At 34.9% G+C, this 21,086-nt stretch overlaps 2 protein-coding genes across 5 annotated transcripts; one reads left to right on the forward strand and one right to left on the reverse strand.

Annotated features, from left to right (window-relative positions):
- Positions 1–824: 824 nt before the first annotated feature.
- LOC114306070 (transcription initiation factor IIF subunit alpha) lies at positions 825–20,214 on the reverse strand. Of its 4 annotated transcripts, none has more exons than XM_082888346.1 (11): positions 20,031–20,208; positions 19,765–19,944; positions 16,590–16,748; positions 11,628–11,773; positions 10,946–11,319; positions 9,428–9,543; positions 7,364–7,501; positions 6,667–6,879; positions 6,301–6,510; positions 5,226–5,337; positions 825–1,442 (listed from the first exon to the last, which is right to left on the reverse strand). In XM_082888346.1, exons 2-10 carry the CDS (start codon positions 19,933–19,935, stop codon positions 5,248–5,250), a joined length of 1,617 nt encoding a protein of 538 aa, XP_082744472.1. In that variant the 5' UTR covers positions 19,936–19,944; positions 20,031–20,208; the 3' UTR covers positions 825–1,442; positions 5,226–5,247. The 4 variants fall into 4 exon arrangements, with proteins under 4 accessions (XP_082744472.1, XP_082744470.1, XP_082744468.1 ...); XM_082888344.1 differs by having other exon boundaries at positions 5,226–5,340; XM_082888342.1 differs by lacking the exon at positions 825–1,442 and having other exon boundaries at positions 4,942–5,340; positions 20,031–20,214.
- Positions 1,237–3,698, forward strand: LOC114306069 (uclacyanin 1). Its single transcript, XM_028251229.2, has 2 exons — positions 1,237–1,417; positions 3,049–3,698. Exons 1-2 carry the CDS (start codon positions 1,237–1,239, stop codon positions 3,417–3,419), a joined length of 552 nt encoding a protein of 183 aa, XP_028107030.1. The 3' UTR covers positions 3,420–3,698.
- Positions 20,215–21,086: the final 872 nt, after the last annotated feature.

Genomic DNA, 21,086 nt, shown 5'->3' on the forward strand with positions numbered 1-21,086 from the left:
AATTTAAGAACACAATTAATCAAATTTAAACAAACTCCTCAGGTAAAATTTCGAGAGAATTACATGTATCTGGATAATAAAATAAAAAAATTATCAATACATAAATGAATGCCACTTACACTCTATAACCTTTCGTTGACCAATGTGGGTGTTTGGGAAATGAATTTTTTGGTAAGTTTTTTTTAGTTATAGGATATTATTGGAGAAAGATTTTTTTGGATTTGAAAAGTTTGTTGGGTTTTTTTGTGGTTGAATGTAATATTTGTAAAAAAAAAAATGAAATAATTATGAAGTTTGATGTGATATTTTGTTTAAATTTATTTTTTTTTAATTTTATAAAATATTTATCTTACAGTAAAAGAAAAAAAAAAAACCCAAAAATCAAGTTCTCAAATACCGCGGTATTTAAATTTTTTTTCCTTTCTCTCATGTACATCTAATTCTCTAAAATTTACCACACTACTTTACTTTTGTCCATCAGTGGCCCCATTTGGTGTAGTTGTTAAAACAGCTTATAAATTATAGCTTAACATATTATAAATTATGACTTTAATCAGAAGTTATTAATTTATTTGGTGTAACTGTTGGATTATAGATTGAAGTTGCTGAGTAGTGTTTGTTAAATAAACTGTGAAATTGCTTTTTCAATTAATTTTTATTTTTTGTTTGTCTACATTTCTCATAAAAAATAATAATAATAATGTATAGTCCATTTGAGTCTTTTTCTATTTTTAAAAAAATAAAAAATAAAAAAATTTAAGAGTATAATCATAAATTAACATGTCCACAGCAGAAGCTGATAATCAAAAGTAAGGGATAGCAGCTTCTCAAAATCAATTTTTTTAAATTAAAATAAACTGTTAGAATTATAAACTATTTGAAATAAATTTAATCAAACAATTCAAAATAACTTTTTTAAAACTAAAATTCATAAGTTAACTCTAAAAAATCGAAAGAAACACCCCAAGTATAGGGTTGGTTTCAATGGTTTGTCGTTTTCAAGGAAACTACGTGGAAAGTGAGTCCAAGTGTGGATTCTTTTATCTTTTTGGCGGGATAATTGGGAGGGAGAGAGAGAGAGAGAGAGGGGAAAAAAAACAAGAGGCTCTCCCTCTCCCTTTGCTTAGCCAATCCTTCTACCTACTATTTCACCCTTTATAACTACTTTTCTTGGGAGAGAAGACACAAAAAGAGATAGAGCATTTTGCGTTAGGAGGAGGAGATTAGTGTGGAAACATGAAAGGAAGAGGGAAGCTGTTCATGGTTCTGGTGGTTGTATTGTTAGTTGCCATTGGAGGAGGCCAATGGGTTGGTGCCCAACTCCACCATGTCGTCGGCGGTGATCGTGGCTGGGATCCTTCTTCCGACGTCCTTTCTTGGTCCTCCGGCCGCATCTTCAGCGTCGGCGACAAAATCTGTATGCCCCCCTTCCCTCTCTCTCCCTATATACAATTACAAAGTGTCCGCATTCATATAAGTGTACTTGAAATTAATAGTTGAATTTAGCAATTACAATGACGGCTAAAGAAGAATGTTTTTGAAATGTAAAAACTGTGACATTTATATTTATTTTCATGTTATATGTTAGTGTAGATCAATAGTATATATCATGGGTAGTGATTTAGATTCATTCATGGGATTCTTTGAACATTTTTGTTTTTATGTTTATTTTTCTGTAGTAGTGCTTTCCTTTCACATATATCAGTAATTATTAACATTGGTATTAATATTTTTTGGTTTTATTAACATTGGTCCCGTCTTTGGTATTCTAAACAACTTCTCGTACAAAAGTCATAAAACTCTAACTTTTAGAACATAAATAAACAGGGATATATTTATATAGTAATTAAAACGGATTCAGCTTGATCGTGCTGATTGGACCCGTGAGCTTATGAGTCATGTCTCCATAACAAACAATGATAGAGACCTTCTTGTTCGGAGATATCACAACTCTTTTTAGATCTCAACCATTGATGGTATGAACTTCACACATACATGAGCGAGTCTTACATATACATCAATGATTGAGATGTAAAAAGAGTTGTGGGGATCTCCAAAAAAAAAAGAGTCTTAAACATTTTTGTTATAAACTTTTTCATTATTTTGGAATTAGTTTGTCTTCCAAGTGACTCATAATTTCCCCTATTACTTAACTCTTTGTTTTGCTTTGGGGAAATTACACGTGAAATCTTTCTATAATAATATATGTTTATGAAAAAAAATTATAATTTTAATTATTGAAGTTTTTAATTTTCCTATTAATCTAAAATTACTTTTCCAAACCTAATTTGTTATTTCTCCTTTTATTTTGGACTACTCACAATTTGTAGATCAATTCCATAATTCCTACAGTTCTCGCTCAGTCCATAAATAAGTAGTCAAAAGTCTCAAATCTCATCACATGTTTGGTTGCTGGGAAAACCAAGCTAAAGCAACTTGTTTTTTTATTTGATAAATAAGCTAAAGCAACTTGTAAAAAGTAGTATACATATATATATTCTTCTATTTTATTATTATTATTATTATTATTATTAAGAAGTTAACAACCATTTGAATAGGGCAACTAACCATCAAAAAACGCTTAGGAGTGATTTGGGATAAGATTATTTAGTAATTTTTTAAATTTTTTTTAAAAAAAAAAAAGAAAAAAGAAAAATATGCATCAATAAGTTGCTTATTTCCCATATTGCCCAACCTTAGTTAGGTTTCCTTTTTGGGTGTGGTTTAAAAGCCAACAATTAAAAGTCACTTTTGTTAAAAAATAAAATAACATAAGTCTTTGCACATTTAACAAATTCAATTTTCACAACAAAAAAAAAAAAAACCTACTCTCAAAGGCTAATTTTAGCATTATTTTTGCCAATAAACTAACTTTTTAATCTCAAAAGAAATTATTATAAATAATATTTTTAATTTTTCTGTACATTTTCTTAGCCACCAAACAAATTGGGCTTACTTTTTCGGCCAAAGATTAACGGCCGGGTATCTTTGCACTTCGCAACAACTACAAAAAGTCAACAATATTGGGTTGTGTGTGTGAATGGGCAGGGTTCGCCTACTCAGCAGCACAGGAGAACATCGTGGAGCTCAAAAGCAAGGAGGAGTACGAGGCGTGCGATGTCAGCAACCCCATCAAGATGTACACGGACGGTTTAGATAGCGTCTCACTCGAGAAGGAAGGGATTCGGTACTTCGCGAGTGGAAAGCCAGAGAGTTGCAAGAGCGGCTTGAAGTTGCACGTGGATGTACAACCACATCAGCCAAAACAAGATCATCAAATTGTAATTACATCAGAGGGCTCTGCTGTAGCCACCGCAGATGGGCCCACAACCCCTTCTGGATCAACCCATATCAGTGCCAATGGACTCTCAGTCTCCCGTCTACTAGCAGTTGGTGCTTTGCTTTGTTTTGCTATGTAGGTCTCTAGTATTGGCAAGTGGTACTAGTTTAATTATATATATATATATATATATATATTTTAAGTATGAAAACATTTTTATATATCATGACTCGAACCCATGATTTGGTGAGTAGGATTGGAATGTTAGTTGCTTGTTTTTGTTAGGTGATGTGTATGCTTGTATTGCATCATGGCTAAGTAGGTTTTTATTTTTGGTGCCTAACAAGTAGAGGAACCTTGAATGGTGGTTTGTATCTTGCTAAACATAAAATAAGCACAAGATATTTTTTTTTATTAATTTTGAATTTTTTTTCCCTATTTTAGAGCACACTTTTTTCCAGTCCACTTGTGGATTTTGTTTACTTTTTTGAATGGTCATCAATCCATCTTTGAGAGGGCACAAGAAAATGTAAAAAGCATAATTTTTACTAATTTTCAAATATTTTTATCACTTGATTTTATTTTTTTTACCTATTTCAAAAATACAACCTTCAAAGATTTTGTTTAATGCAACTTTTTATAACAAAATCCTCACAAGAAGTAGCAGTGAATTTTACAATTATGAAGTAAAGTGACGGTTTTTTAATTTTTTTTTTATTTTAATTTCTTTGTGAATATATAATTCTATAATATTACCCATCTTGATTTGTTTGATTGTAATATCTAGCCAGCCCCATATTTTAATTTCATTTTAATTTTTACAACCTGTAAGATAATAGCAAATTACCAAGTTTTTTTTTTGAACTGGAGCAAATTAACAAGTTAGGTTAGTATGTTCAACGCTTTTTCATAAACTCAAACTCTAACGTTGTGTTTGATTGAGAAATTTAAGAAGAGATTGAAAAGATGAATGAAATGTGAATAAAATATACTTATATTTCACCTAATTTCAAACACCATTTCTCTTTCTCTTATCAAATTTCTTTCCAAATCTCTCAATCAAACACAAATCTTCTAGAAACTTAAAGGTACAACTACTTAAACCATGCTAATTTCTGCCTCATAACCCCAATAAACAAAGGTACTATTTAGGTACAATTCTTCTATGCACATGGTTTACTAGATCAAGTCCAGTTGATCATTCTCTTCACTCGATGCGTTGAATTATAATACTAAGCCCGACGAATATTTAATTTGGCCACCTAAACTAATTGTATTTAAAGAATTGTACTTCTAAATTCCTGCGAAAATTTCATTAAAAAAACTTTGCCATTTTTTATGACGGGCATGTACAACACGTGTTCCGCACCTAATAAGCAAAATTCACATTTCAACCCACGTGGAATGTCCAATGTTTAAGGAGCTTGTTTAGAGATGAATCATGATCTTGGACGTCCTAGTTTTGACTCCTCATGTTGCATTTGGTGTTTAATTGATACATGTAATTCTAGAATACCCCTTTGGATCCAACTGCTTCAAACTAATAACTGCTATGATTAATCTTAATTGATTCACACACACACACATACGTAGCGTGCGCGCACACCTCTAGCAAGGAAACCACACACACTCACACAAACAGATTAACAGAGCTCAATCAGTGAAACACAAATACAACAGTATTTAATTCATTGTCAGCAGATTACCAGAGCTCAATCAGTTAAAACTACAGGGCTTAAAACAGAGTTGTTCTTATTGTCTCTCTATTTCTTCCTATGTTTCCCTTGGAGGGAGAGAGAACAGGAACACAAAGCATCTTACTACAATGTTTTCTTGGTTTGTCTTTTTGTTTTTATTTCTGTTTTTAAAAAAACCTAAACCATCCTTAGGTGAATCAGTTTCCTCAATGTACAGCAGATACAGAAGAGTCGGAACTACAGCATACCTTGCGTGCCGGCAGCCCAAAGTCATCTCTCTCTCAAAACTACGTAGTTTGGCCCGTTGGTTTTCTGTATCTTGGAAATTCTCCTCAGTATAGCCGCAAAAGCATCCTTATCCTGCTGCACAAAGAACTTCATTTGATGAAACAAGAGAAAACCCTTCCCCCCAAAATTGTCTAGGAAATAATCCACATGGCAAATCGTTCTTTGGCCTGCAAGCAACATAGACCTTACACCTCCCTCATGCAGACATGCAAAGGAAAATCACTACACAGTAAGTTAAAGAAAACAACCTGTCAACAATTTAAAGAATGCTCTCATCTCACATCTACCTACTTCCACCCCAACCGCCAAATAACCACGTTGATTATAAAGCAATCATTCTTACACTTAACTATCTATTTCAGTCCTCTTCACTGGTAACACCCAAAATTCCAACTAAGGCCTCGTTTGGCAAGAGGCTATTTTAGCCAATTAGCCAAAAAGTTACTAAATTAGTCAAAAAGCCAACAACCCATACAAAAAAGTCAAAGATTCTCTTTTCTCTCTACTTTTTGCACATCTTTTCGTAATTAGCCAAAAAGTCATCCCAAACATACAAGTTTTTTTTACCTACCTTTTTAGCCAAATAGCCAAAAAGTTACTAAATTAGCCTGTTCCCAAACGAGGCCTAAGTTAACAGAGTCAAACATGGGACTCGAGAAGGAAGACATTAAATTCCAAGAAGAACTTGATAAAAATCAACAAGCCATAAGGCAGATACTAGGGTCCTGTTTGATAACCTATGTTTATTATTTTTTGTTCATATTTACAAAAAAAAAAAAATTTAAAGAACAGAAAAACTCGTTTGGTATCTATTTTAATTTTCAAACACTAGTAAGTTTTACAAAATAAACAGTAACTTGTAAACATTGCCAAACTGCACCAAGGCATTCAACTATAATCTTCAACTAATGGAAAACATAATTCTCCAGGCTGATTATTGTTCTCTTAAAACATAGGGCTTGAAGGGTAAAAGACACAATTTTATGAAGAAAGTAAGCATGGATGAAGACTGTGACAGAACAAGAAATGGCATACCTCTTTGCCTTTTAATCTTGATTTGAATTTAGCAACAAGATCCTGCGTTGTGACAGGAGTCTTTTGCATTAAAACAGCACGAATTTCATCTTCTGTGACGGGTCCAGTAGATGGTGTTGATGCAGTTTTTGAAGTTGATGAAGGTGCACCTTTTGCAGGTACACTACTTTTTGAGGTAGGCACAGTTTCTTCTTTTGAAGGTTTCACCTCCTGCTCCAAAAGAATTCAAAGTCAGCGCAAACTATATATAGAGAGAGAGAGAGAGAGAGATAGAGAGAGCTCTTGGATATCACAGAAGCTCATTCTCTAATATAAAACTGGCACTTGATATGAAATAAAGCAGGTTCATCAAAGGCAACATTGTACATTTTCTGTCTTCACTTTTTTTGGAGGTGCACCATTATTAGCTTTTGCATCATCACCACTGACTTTTCTCTTTCCTTTTGCTGACTTAGATGTAGTTGGAGTTCCCCGAGCAGATCCCGAAGAAGCTGGTTTTAAAGGACTGTTATCGACAGGTTCTTCTTTTGGAGCATCTTTCTGCTTGGGAGCCAGCACAGGTGAAATATCATCCTCCATCTGTACAAACCAAACAAAGAACCTATAGTTGGTTGGCAATAGAAAAGTCGCACCTATAATTGGATAAGAAAACTCTATTCATACAGAAATTTCATACAAAAAGCACCACAAGAATGATAAGGCAATTCATTTTTGTAAATAAAACTCATATGGGTGTTCAGTTTTAAAGTGAATGGTCCACCATGAGCTTAATCATTCTGTTTGTATATCAATATTCAATTGGATAAATAAGAGATCTGGGGGAGCTCCCTAAATCGATTAAGACATTGTAACAGTGCCCCACATCCTTGCAATTGCAAGTATAGCATATTCCATCTTTCCAACATGCAGTAATTATTACAAGGAAAATAAGTAAAGAACATTTCTCATTCTCTTAATCCTACTTAACTTTTTACCTTCTGGGGCTAAACAAGCATTTCAGAAAAAGATCATAATGTTCTAACTTTCTTAGCGCAGCATTTAAAAGCACGCCACAGGAACTTACATCGTCATCATCCTCATCATCCTCAGGATCCGAATCACTCAAACCACCAGAACGCCCTAGCAGCTTCTTCAACTCTTTTCCAGATTTGCTCAGTCCTCCCTCCTCCTCTTCGTTAGTTTCATCCTCATCGTCTTCATCCTACAGGGAAATGTAGGACATCATCATTATGTCAAATAGCACTTTTAAAGTTGAAGAATCACAACTACAGTAGATCCCACGCAGACAGAATACAGTGAAAACATTTAGAGCCACTAGCTCCAGGGACATGATGTTAGCCAGGCAAAATTGCATAAATGATGTATTTAGAATGATTGACACAACTAGTAAAACAAGAATTGTGAAAAGGCAAATGTACATAGCTATATGAGTACTGTAAGAGTACCATCAACCATCTTGCATAATTTATACTTAGAAAATGTAGAAACAACTATAAACCATATATGCTCAACAAGCCCGGGAACGCTTAGAGAAGGCCGGCTAAAACAAGTAACATCACCCATTTGCAAAGCTCAAGAGCTGCCTAGTTGGAAACTCTTAAAACTCTCCAAGCACCCCAACTTTATGTTCCAGTAGAACTACTAATATTCCAACATCCCTAAATATCAATTAATATCTTTTATGTTGCTCTCTTTTTGAAGCAAAGTCCCACATTGCTTGGGTACTAAAGTAATATGAAGTATAATAGCGCGAGGGCACGCTCACCTTAATAGCTAGCTTTTCGGGTTGAGTTTCACCCAAGAGCGTGTAACACTCATGCATCAATGAGATGTAAATGGTAGTATTTTATAGCACAAAAATCAAATAGCTAACCTCCAGAAAATTATACAAGCATAGAGTTGAGAAAGCATATGACATAATTTGGTTGGTGTTAGAGAAGAAACGGGTGACAAAATGATATATTGATGTGATTAGGGACATGTATGAAGGTGTGGTGACCACTATTAGATCGCCAGCTGGAGAGACAAGTGAATTTCCAAATACTATAGAGTTACACCAAGAATCAACATTAAGTCTTTATCTTTTTAATTTAGTTATGGATGAGTTGACAAGAAATATTCAGGATGACGTGCCATGGTGTATGCTTTTTGCAGATGATATCGTGTTAGTAGATGAGACTAGAGAAGGAGTTAACACTAAGTTGGAGACTTGGAAAGAAACACTTAAATCTAAAGGGTTTAGGATAAGCAGAACTAAGACAGAGTACATGGAGTGTAATTTTAGTAACAGTAACAATGGAAGTAGAGGAGAAAGTGAAGACTGAGAATCAAGAACTACCTAAGAGTGAACATTTTCGTTATTTAGGACCCATTATCACAACGGTTGGGGAGATTAGAGTAGATGTGGTCCATAGAATTAAAGCAAGGTGGCTTAAGTGGAGGAATGCGTCTAGGATACTATGTCATAAACGAGTACCCACTAGACTAAAAAAAAAGTTCTATAGAATGGCTATTAGACCAATGATGCTGTATGAGACGGAATGTTAGGGAACTAAGAAACAACATGTAGATAAGATGAGCATTGCTGAGATGAGAATGTTAAGGTGGATGCGTGGCAAAACTAAAAAAGACAGAATTAGGAATGAGTATATTCGTGAATGGGTAGGAGTAGTACTAATAGAAGATAAATTGAGAGAGAATAGATTGAGATAGTTTGGTCATATATAATAGAGAACAACAAAGGCAATAGTGAAGAGATGTGATACAGTGACGGAAGTGTTAGGGGAAAGAACGGACCTAGATTGACATGAGTGAGTATAGTAAATAGAGATATGAATTTCCTTAATTTGACTAACTAAATGGCCGTTGATAGAGTCGAGTAGAGAACAAGGATTCATGTAGCCGACCCTATTTGATAGGACTTAAAGCTTAGCTTGGTCTGGTTTATGGAATTGACTTAGGATCCTCAAGTACATCAAAACATGTTCACAAACATTAGTACCATCTACCACCCATGAGCTCAAAGCCTAACAAAGAAATTGAAACTTAAAAATGAACGCGGATGGTGATGTAATGCACTATTATAACTATCAATTAGCAATTTAACAAGAATGAAAGCCTATAAAACCTGCTTAATTTCTGGAGGGGCAGGAATTTCAGGGGCTAAATCTTCTCGTTCCTCTGGATCATTACCCACAGCTTCATCATCATCAGTGAAGATTTCCTCGTGCTCCCAATCATCACCTAGCAAAAACCAATAGAAAACCATCTAAAATACGCCATTCAATAAAAAATGAAACGGCCCTCCTCATAAATAAAGCATTGCAAAAGAGAATCTTCGACAAATGCTACGAATTCATGACATCGTAAAAAACAAGATGGAAAATTGTCAGACATGCAATTAGAGTATAGTTAGTAGGATTCCAAGAACGACAAAGCCCCATAATTAGTAATGTTCAGAGGCCAGGAAAATATACAAAATAAACACAGTTTAGTCCAATTACTTGCATTTATAAAGCCCTTTCATTTTTTACATTCCACACAATCAAAATTTATTTTTTGATGGTCAAATGAAAGGAATATGACAATATATATATTCATGTCAAAAGAGAACATATATAAAAGGCTACAAATCAGAACGCAATCTCAATCCCTTTACTACCTTTAAAATTTATTTTTTCAAGTGTATGGGGCAAATGTAACATCATTAAACGCTATATGAAATAACAAACCAAAAATAACAGTGTAACCCGGTCAATTGGATGCAATATGAAACATGGACACTTATACGGAGGAAGCGGCACCAACACTCTTTAAGACACTCCTAAATGCATGTCCGATAATATCACACTTTATGGACACTTCATGGGCACTTCTTGAACCATCCGAACACGTCTTATACGATGAACACCTTCATAATAACAATCAGTGTGTTTGGTTTGAGTTTTTTGGATTAAGTTTTTCGAAAACTGAGTTTTTTTGTTTTTGTGTTTTTTTGTTTTTAGTGAATATTTTTTAAATTTTAAACATTTTTTTTTACTTTTTTAAATGTATCTTACTTAGATATATCTAAAAAGTAAAAAAATTGTGAAAAAATATTTTAAAAAATTAATAAATATATAAAAATACAAAAAATGTACTGAATTCTCATACATATATATATATATTTGGTATTTAGTGAATTTTTAAAAGGTTTTTTTTAAAAAAATTTTACTTTTTAGACTAAAAAGTAAAAAAAATTGCTTAAAATATTAAAAAAATTCAGTAAAAACAAAAAAACACAGAAAACAAGAAAGTAGAATTTTCTGAAAAGTGTTTTTGGAAAAGAGTAACCAAGCGAGCAAAGTGAATGTTCTGCTTTCTTCAAAACACAACTTACACACTCCAAATAAGTTTTGAAACATTTATAAGAAATATTTATATAATTGTAATTAGCGTTATGTTACACATTTTTCATTATTTTTGAATAAATTATTCATATATAGACATATAACAAATTTGTAAAAATGTAAAATTTTTACAGTCCCAAGCAAATCATGTCTTGCATTTTTTGAAAATTGAAGTGTTGGCGTGTCTGTGTTGTGTCAAGTACCCATGTCTGTGCTACCTAAGACGCAATACATGGAAAAAACAAGGCAAATGTCACCTTTCTCAATATCATCATCATCCAGATCAAGGTCACCTCCTCTTGGACCTTCTTCGTCGTCATCACCGCTTCTTTTGTTGAGTCCAAGTCTATTTTTTCTTGCCGACTCTTCATCTTCATCTTCCTCTCCCCTATCTGAAACATTGGCTTCATCATCATCACCGCCGCTGGTTTTTTTACGTCCCCTTCCACCACCAGTTCCACCTTCCTTCTCTTCAAACTTTTCAACTTCACCAAATGCCGCGGGACCATTGTTTGCTGCTTTCATCATCCACCTTTGATACCCATCTGCAGTTTTTCTTCTATTTTTCATTTTTTCTTCAGCTTCCTCCAAGGTAAGTTGCTTATACTGTGCAACTTTATTAAAGTTGTACCTAAAAATAAAAGGAATCACACATAAATCAAAACCAAGGATAAGATAACATTGAGCTTGATACATATTTAACAACTAGACATAATTGCAACACGATATTAACATATATAGCAATTAGGACAACAAAAAAATGATCTATTTTTTCTCTCTTTCTTTCTTTTGCAAAGAGAAGCAAACCTAAATTAATTTGACTAAGTAACAAAAATTGCTTATATTGTCTCCCATAGAAAAGATGATCAAAGATATGGTAAAATGTGATGTGTCTATGAGGTACAAATATAAATGCTAAAACATACAGGCCATGCATACCAAGAACCGGCAGGAATAGCAACAAACTCCTTTCCCTGCAGCATTAGTAGGTAGTATGTGGCTGATTGTGCACCCTCAAGGTGACCATGGTACTGAGATTGGCCTGTTTCATCATCCAGTAGCCAAGGCTTATTCTTGTATTTTTCCTATGCAATGGAATTACACAATGACGGGAATTAGTGAGCAATGCAAAATAGCTAATTAACATGACTAAGAGTATACAAATCTAAACAAACTATAAAGCAATGAAAGACCAGAACAATCAAAACCTGTTAAACAGACAATGGATTTCATGCAAATGCCAAATAAAATAGTCAACATTGAAATATGGCAAGGTAATAAATCTGCTTTTGGAGGGTCAATAGTCATCAGTGAAATATAACAAGGTAATAAATATAGCAAGATCAACAGTTCAAGCCTTTGTCTTATTGATTTAGGTATATGGATGTGGTATTCATGGCATCAAGGCCCACGTAGAATTGAAAAGGTATTTTTTAACAACAGCTTAAGTCCTTGTTTATCTAATGGATTCACGTTCACCCTAGAGACCACTTTTCTATGGAAAACTATATGCTATTCACTTGTATTCAGCCTTTCATCTTCTAAATCACAACAAATTCAAGTTTAGATTATTGCTTGGGAAAACTAAAGAAATTGATGTTTATCATCCAAGATTCAATTGGGTTAATTCCGTGCTTTAAAAAGAAAAAAAGAGGACAACTACTATTCAGGTCAACTGCATAAGATTAATACCATCCAAAGTGATTTGTTTCACTTGGTGAAGCCAAAAGTCATTGCTTGTAATGCTTAATACTTAAAAAAATAAAGGACTCTGACCAAACGAAGCTGAATAACAATAGTAATAAACAGGATTTTAGTCTTTAATGGTGAAGGTCAAAATCGCTGCTCATGATGGAGCCATGGAATAAAAATGCATTTAATTTACTATAACTCGCAAGATTTTGACTGAATAAAAGATGACCAATATTTATAGTCCTCCTACAAGAATGCACGCTGATAATAAAAATATGCACACAGTACAGTTTGCATCTTTATTTTATCTAGATGGAGTTTTAAATTATTGATGGAAAAGTTATGTATATATATTAAAAACAGAATAAATTTTCATTGGTAAATATGATCGAAAATCTTATTCTCATGCCAAACACAATCACCATGAAACATTTTGTGGATGTGTCAAAAGAAGATGAACAAGAGGCCCACCATAAACTCAAACAACATTCAAGAACTTTAACTCCTCGATGATAAGGAAAAACATTAAAACATGTCATAGTTCATTAGAAAACCACCTCAATGATGGATGCATAGTCACAGTTGACGGGGCAACAGAGAGGTTGCCAGGTAAATGGATTCAAATGTGAAACATGGAAATATGTGTTGTGTTAGAATTTACCATCACCTACCACCACTACCACCTCACCTACACCACTAAACCTAACCCACTACACCACTACCACCTCACCTACTCCACTAAACCTAACCCACTACACCACTATCACCATCCACTACACACCATCCACTACACCTACATCTATATAAGGAACCATTTGTAATAGACAGAAAATTAACAATATATATCAATCAATCAATCAATAATACATAAATTTTTACATGGTATCAGAGCAAGGTTAACAACCTAGTCATTCTGCTTCACCGGCGGGCGGCAGTCTCGCCTTGGCCGCCCGCCGGACCTCTACACCTACCTTCACTCAGCAGCCGCAGAAGCCCCACATCTGCCACCATAAAACACCCTCATCAGTTTAATCATCAACCTCATCTAGCTCCTCAGTCAGCAAGTCGTGCTCCTCCTCCGTAGAAGCACCGTGCCGCCGCTACCAACACACACCATTACTTTGCGGGAGGAGGGTCTCTTCTCTCTCTCATGGCGATGAACACCACCGAAGCCTCGTGGAGCTGCTCCAAAGCAGATGCAGCTTCTTCCCCAGCCGACTCAGCTTCCATCCGAAGGGACTGAATATCTTCGCCTCCGCCGTCCGATCCAAACCCTTCCCCGTCGATCACAAGCACGGGATCTACCTCGTCCTTCCTTCAAAGTCCCTCTCGGCACCTCTTCTTCCTCTCGGCATGCATCTCTCTCTCTACGCAGAAAGAGAGACACAGCAGCACAAAAAGAAACACAGGATTCTTGTTGCTTGATGAAGAACGGTGATTAGAAACTTTGAATCCTTCCACAATAGAAATTGACTTCGAGAATAAGTGAAGCAAGAAATACACTGCCCTTCTTCATAGCTGTGTGAGTTGGCTTCTCCTCTGTGCAGAGGAATAGTAATGCGACTCAAGCTCCTTCAGGCTAGCAGCTGCCTCCTCTCCAATTCTAGCCAACATGTGATCTGTTTTCTCCGCCTGTTGGTTAAATTCATCTATTCTTTGGTCTACATGGTCGTTGAGGGATGCAAAACCAGAAACGATTGCTGTCTGTTTCAACTCCGACACCAACTTAAGTAATGAGTCAGCTGCCTGAACCATTCTAGCTGCACGCATTTCCATCATGAAAGTTTCCTGTGAATTTCTAACTGGTGGATCATTAACCCTGGCCACATTAAGCAGCAGCTTCCACCAAATTTATTTATATTTGTGGACCCAAACTTTAAACCCTCTTTTTTTTCCTTTCTTTTTCTTTTTCCTATTTACATCCACTTTTGTCCCCCACTTTCTCTCTCCCTTTTTTTTACTTTCCAACCCACCGCCCCACATGCACTTTATGATTCCTTATTCCACCCATTTTTTTTATTCCACCCACCAGCGCATGCTTTCCCATTAATACCTTTTTCTTATTATTTTTTTTTATTATTCTTATTATTCTTCCCACAAAAAAAAAAAAAAAAAAAAAAAAAAAAAAACACAACACCACCATTTCAAATTTGCACAACAACCCATCTTTTATTCATCTCAGGGATCACCCCGATCACAATTTTACACAAAAAAAAAAAAAAACAAACAAAAAAAAAAAAAACAAAAAAAAAAAACCACAACAACAAACCAAACCAGTGGCATTTTTTTTTCTCTACTCTGCCGCCGGTCTTTTCTTCTTGCCTCCGTCCTGGGCAGCCCTTGCCGGTGTTGCCTCCGTGTTTCCCACTCCCCTGGGCACGATCACTCCACCCTGCTCCTCCACTACAGCATATGGTGGACCTCCAAATCGGAACATCACGGTGGCCTTCCGCTTCAGCTCCTTGTTTTCTGTCTTAAGCACACTTATCTCTGCTCGCGCATCCTTATACATGCGTTGGAGCAGAGCCAGTTGGGCGTTTAAATGCTGCACCTCATTTGTCCTACTCTGCAGCCGGTTCGACAAGTTTGTGACCGCCGTCATGGTTTCCACACATGACTTCAAAGTATACTGATTGGCCTCCACATCCGACTGCACTGCCATTCTTTGCTCCACAGACCGCATCGGAAAGTTCAACGGAGTAAACTCCGTGGCGCTTGGTTGAGGTTCCAGTGCCACCGCACCAGTTGTCTCTCTTGTTGACTCATTGAGGTCGGGAAAGAGAGTGAGCAGACTCCGGGAAGATGAAGCCATTTTCTGGGCCACAGAGTATTACAGAGTATCTCTCTCAGAAATCTCTCTCAGACAACAGAGTGTTACGGACTATCTCTCTCAGCAAAACGAAGAAGAGTTTTTGTTTTTTCAGAGGTTTTTCGCAGCTTTTCTCTGCCTCAGCCTCAGCCTCTGTCTTATAGCCGAGGCAGCTACGCGCATCGCGCGCCTCTTATCACCAGCCGACAAACGGGCACGCAAGCCAAGGTGCCCACGTGCCTCGCCATCATGTCCGGCACACCTTTTGATGAATTGGGCACGCCTTTTGATGGCACGCCTTTTGACAAAATTGGGCACACCTTTTGAGGATGCCACTTTTCCAAGGGTCCGACAAGACTCTATAAACTGTCCCGACATTTGATACCGGTTAGCTCCTTTATGGGTCCGACAAGACTCTGTAAACTGTCCCGACATAGATTCCGGTTAGTTTCTACAAGGGTCCGACAAGACTCTGTAAACTGTCCCGACATTGATTCCGGTTAGTTTCTACAAGGGTCCAGCAAGACTCCGTAAACTGTCACCACAACTGTCACAACATTGTCTGCTACAACGGTCCGACATGACCCCATAAACTGTCTTCTACATCGGTCTGACACCGCCATCCAGTGTCCTCTACACCGTTATGACACCACCATACAGTGTCCTCTACATGGTTATGACACCCCCATACAGTGTCCTCTACAACGTTATGACACCACCATCCAGTGTCTTCACCAATGGTCTGACACGACCATACAGTGTCTCTTATCCTCTTTTATTTTTATGTATTTTCTTGTTTTGTTCCTCTCTTCAAACTCAAGTTGGTTAGTTTCTATCCTCCTTGAGTTTGCGGGGGGCTGTTAGAATTTACCATCACCTACCACCACTACCACCTCACCTACACCACTAAACCTAACCCACTACACCACTACCACCTCACCTACTCCACTAAACCTAACCCACTACACCACTATCACCATCCACTACACACCATCCACTACACCTACATCTATATAAGGAACCATTTGTAATAGACAGAAAATTAACAATATATATCAATCAATCAATCAATAATACATAAATTTTTACATGTTGTATTCCATAACATAGACTACTTATCAATTTAAAAAAGGTGAAACACATCAACAGAAAGAAAGAAGGTAATGATTTTGATAAATAAATGAGAAATCCACAATGAATTAATAAAAACTGCAGCATCATCTAGTCTCAAAAGTAACCGCGGTATTATCTGTAAACAATAAGTACATTTATACTAGAGATAAAAAAAAATAGAAGTAAAAAAGGGTCAAATTCTCCTTATCTTTAAATTACAAAGAAATTTTTTTAACAAAAAAAAAAAAAAACAATTTTTTTTTAAAAAAAAAGTTATAAGTCACTACCCGCAAAGCATCAGTTAGTTGGCGACCTTGTAATCCTTCCTTCTGGAGAGACCATTTATTATCAGCATTCTGCTTCCTTGAAAAATTTGGTAAACCTGTCATAAACCTACCAATGAAGAAGTTCTTGTCGCTGCTAGAAGATGTCCGAACATTATATTCCTGAATTAGGCAGAAACAGAATGTACATTGCACTTCAGTGTCTCAGGATTTGACTAAGAACTTAGAATTTCTGGCACCCAACATTTTGTAACAGTGAACAACATGCTTGTGAATACGAAAATTGAGAAAGTTGAAAATATACATTAGGCTACACAGTAAGAAATAGAACACCTCATCAATCGAAAAACAAATGACACAATTTCATACAAGAACTTGGCATAATTCTTCTTTAATTTTTTTTAAACTCTTGTAGGATGCAGTTGCATTATGGATTTTCTCGCTATGTATAATATTGAAAAACCAACATATTGAAGTTTAGATTTCTCATTTTGGTATTTGAGTTCAGAAGCAAAAAACCTCCAATCAATTCAGGCCCCTACTCCAACTGGCTTATTTCAAATGAATGTGACAATTCTGAGACTGAAATGGTTGTTACTTACACATTTTGCAAGGACAATACTCAACTAGCCAATTTCAATAACCACACAAGCAATGAGCAATTAAATCAAAGGAACACAAACGTGCACATGATGGCCAACGTCGTTTCAAAGGATAAAGAGAGCATAGATCCACAGGCATTCATAGGTCCCGAAGGAATGGTTGTCCATTACAGAACCGATTCAGAAAGCGACACTGAAGAAATTGCATACTCAACAAAATTTACTCAAGAAAATCCAAACGAAGATGAGTATATCAGCTCCTAGCCCCCATTCCAGATTCCCATATCTGGAACAACCGTCAGAGAAGAAGAGTAATGAGAAACATGAGGTTTTTAATCCATACAAAGGGCTAGGGAGGACTCAACATGGTATTCTCCTACAGGATTGTATAATACCAAAAATAATGCCTATTGTGGGTAAATTGATATATAAAAATGGGCCAGGTAGCAGCACACATAACATATGCACCCAAACAAAACATGCCACCCCAAAATTCATTTTATTTTATTTTTCCCAGTTTTCTTCTTCAAACTTAGGCACTCATTCTTGAAAACCATCTCCTTCATAAATTATACATTGCCCCAGGGCCTTTGGTCCACACCATTCATGTTTGGACAAGTGTCCAATTGTCTCTCCAAAGGAGACAAACAAGTAGTGGGATGCACTGTTTTAACCAATAATACTTAGGTTGGGGCACCACCTAGATTTGCTCCTCCACACCATTCATGTTTGGACCAGTGTCCAATTGTCTCTCCAAAGGAGACAAACAAGTAGTGGGATGCACTGTTTTAACCAATAATACCTAGGTTGGGGCACCACCTAGATTTACCCCTGGGGCAATGAATAATTTCTCTGCAAGGAGAGGGTGCACAAAAGCTTATCTTCGCATGCCTAAGAATGAGCTTAATCGATGTGAGACACTTAGGACTGGTAACATACCACCACACTTCCAAACCCAACATCTATAGAGGCCCACCCTCAATGGTAGCCCTTTCTCTTTCGGTAGCTCCACTCACCTATGAGTATTCAACACCGCGCTATACCCATACATAATACCAAGTTATTTTAATCCAGTCTATAGGTGACCCCACAAGACTAACTTGAAGAAGTTTTCAAACAATCACATAACCATCATTCCCTAAATTTAGAATTAAAATACAATTCAATGAAACTATAGCAACACGTGTAATTCCAATTTCAAACTGTAACACTCTGCTTGAATCATCATGGAGTGAGAAAAGAAAATCAATCATTGTGGTCTCTCTTCTATGTAAGAAGATAAAAGAAATGATTGTGTTTTCTCACTACCATAAGAAGCATAGAATATCTAATATGGGTGACATTTTTTTCTTCTTTTGCATTTTAATGGGAACATCTTAGTATTATGACAAATATGCAACCAATCAATTTATTTCTCACTAAACATATAAAAGAAAGGGTCTTACTAATGACACTCAGTGCTGAATGCCAAAACATTTATAATTTCAATATACTTTTTCACATATTCCAAAACCATTTCCACACAATTCGAACACTTTTTATACATTTTTTTCAATGCTACAGGGCTGTTTTAAGCATTTGCCCAAAATCACCTTGCTTGGTTCTAATTTCTGAATTCAATTTTTGAAAATTGAGATTTTTATTTTTCATATTTCTTTTTTTATTTTTAGTGATTTTTTTTAATATCTTAAGTCATTTTTTTTTACTTTTTAGATGCCTCTTAACCCACCTGTACCATAAAAACATTTTTAAAAAAATCAATAAATATACAAGTATACGAAAATATACTGAATTTTTATTTTTTTTTAATATTTTTAATAGGGAAATTTATTTAAAAATCATTTTTCAAGTATTTGTATTCCAATTAGTCCATAAGATATTCTTATATTCTAATAAATCTTATTATTTGAACATTTAATCTACCAAATCTTAATTTTCATATTTAAGCTATTTTATGAATATTTTTACCCTTACAAATATTTTTTGAACGGTTAGCAATTTGATGATGTGAACATTCATATTTTGCAATATGAATATGAATGTTCATATTGACAATGTGAAGATTCATATTGATATGTTAACATTCATATTAACAATGTGAATATTCATATTTATATTGATAGTGCGAACATTCACATCACGGAACATTCACATGGTAATAATATTGGGAATATTTTAAATAACGTGGACTAAATGAATTATGAGTAAGTGAAAAGGGATTTATAAAAAAGTGATCTTTTTTAATATTTAATAAATTTTTTTAAAAAAAATCACAAATATTATACTTTTAATTATATTTATATATATTAAATGTATCTAAAAGTTAAAAAAATTATTTAAAATATTAAAAAACAAAAAAATACAAAAAATAAAATACTTGAAAATTGAATTATCAGGAAATTGGAACCAAAGGTCTCTCCAAATTTATAAACCCAACATGAGAACACAATTCTCTTTTCTTTTCTTTTCATTTCATTTCTCACCCAATGCAAAAGGTCTGCAAGTATGCATCCAAACAAAGCGCAATGAGAGAGAGAGAGAGAGAGAGAGAGAGAGAGAAGTGAAAGAAAACGAACCCGAATCAACCGAGTGATGGCGGCGCCACACTCGAAGCATGTAGCATGGTTCTGGACCATGTTTTTGCCACAGGACAAGCAGAGAGTCAAGTGCTTACAACTGCTTCCATACAAATCCTTGGACGATCCACAGCCGCTACACGACGGCTTCAGTATCAAATCAAACGACATTCTTCTCCCCTGAAAACACATTCATATTAAAAAATTAGGGCAAGTACAGGTAACGAATATCACGAAAATTCATCCAAAAACATGCAATTCGATACCGTTTCGATGATTTGAGCTTTGAATTTTGGGTTGAGAATTTAGAATTTGATCGTTGTTTTGATTGATCGTTTCATTTATGTGCAACTTTCGAGCTTTCGTGGGGATACAGAAGATGTCTGGGTTGGGACGACACGGTGGTGTATTTATAGGGGCCCACAGTTCGCTTGGGGGTTGCTGTAGCAACTGCTGCGAACCGTTTTACTTTTTCTTTTTCTTTTTCTTTTTTCTTTTTTCTTTTTTCCTTTTTGGTTCTTTCGTAGGTGATTTGTCTTGGTCAAAGTCACAAATAGTTTTAGGGGTTGTTTGGCATAGACTATATAATCCATCTTTTTATCTTTTTATCTTTTTTCCATCACATCATCTCTCTACTTTTTTGCACATCTTTTCGTAAAAAAACAAAAAATGCACTTTTTTAAGACACTCCAAACCAACCCTTAATAATGTTCCACTTAATTTTATCACTGATGTAATAAAATAAAAATAATTAAATATGATAAGAACCCATTTATGCATTATATTTGTTTGAAATATATATATATATATATATATGTTCGATATATTACGGCAAATTCCTTTAAAATATATATTTATTTTATCTCTTTAAATTTTAAAACTCAACAATTAAATTATGATTCATTTGCATTTTATCCCCTTCAACTTTAAAACTCAATAGTTAATCATTTTAAAATATTATTTTGTTATAATTAACATTTTTTGTTAGAATTCTATTACCAATTTACACAATGAGATAATGTGCAAAGTACATGATTGTAATATTTTTTTTAAATTTATTTAGGTGGTATATTCTAAAAGTTTGTTTTTTTCCCTAAGGTATCTACATTAGCCTACCTTTTTTTATTTACATATAAAATTTTACATAAACAATTTCACTTATAATAACCAATTTTATATACTTATTTTTCATATATATAATTATAATTTAATTATTATGATATTTAAAAAAAATTATCTCGATATACAAATAAATAAATAAGACAGAATGTGCTTAATTATATACATTATATGGATTAAATTAATTTTTTATATATTTTTTT

Source organism: Camellia sinensis, chromosome 9 (assembly GCF_055761805.1).
Source record: "Camellia sinensis isolate YWXY chromosome 9, ASM5576180v1, whole genome shotgun sequence".
NCBI lineage: Eukaryota > Viridiplantae > Streptophyta > Magnoliopsida > Ericales > Theaceae > Camellia > Camellia sinensis.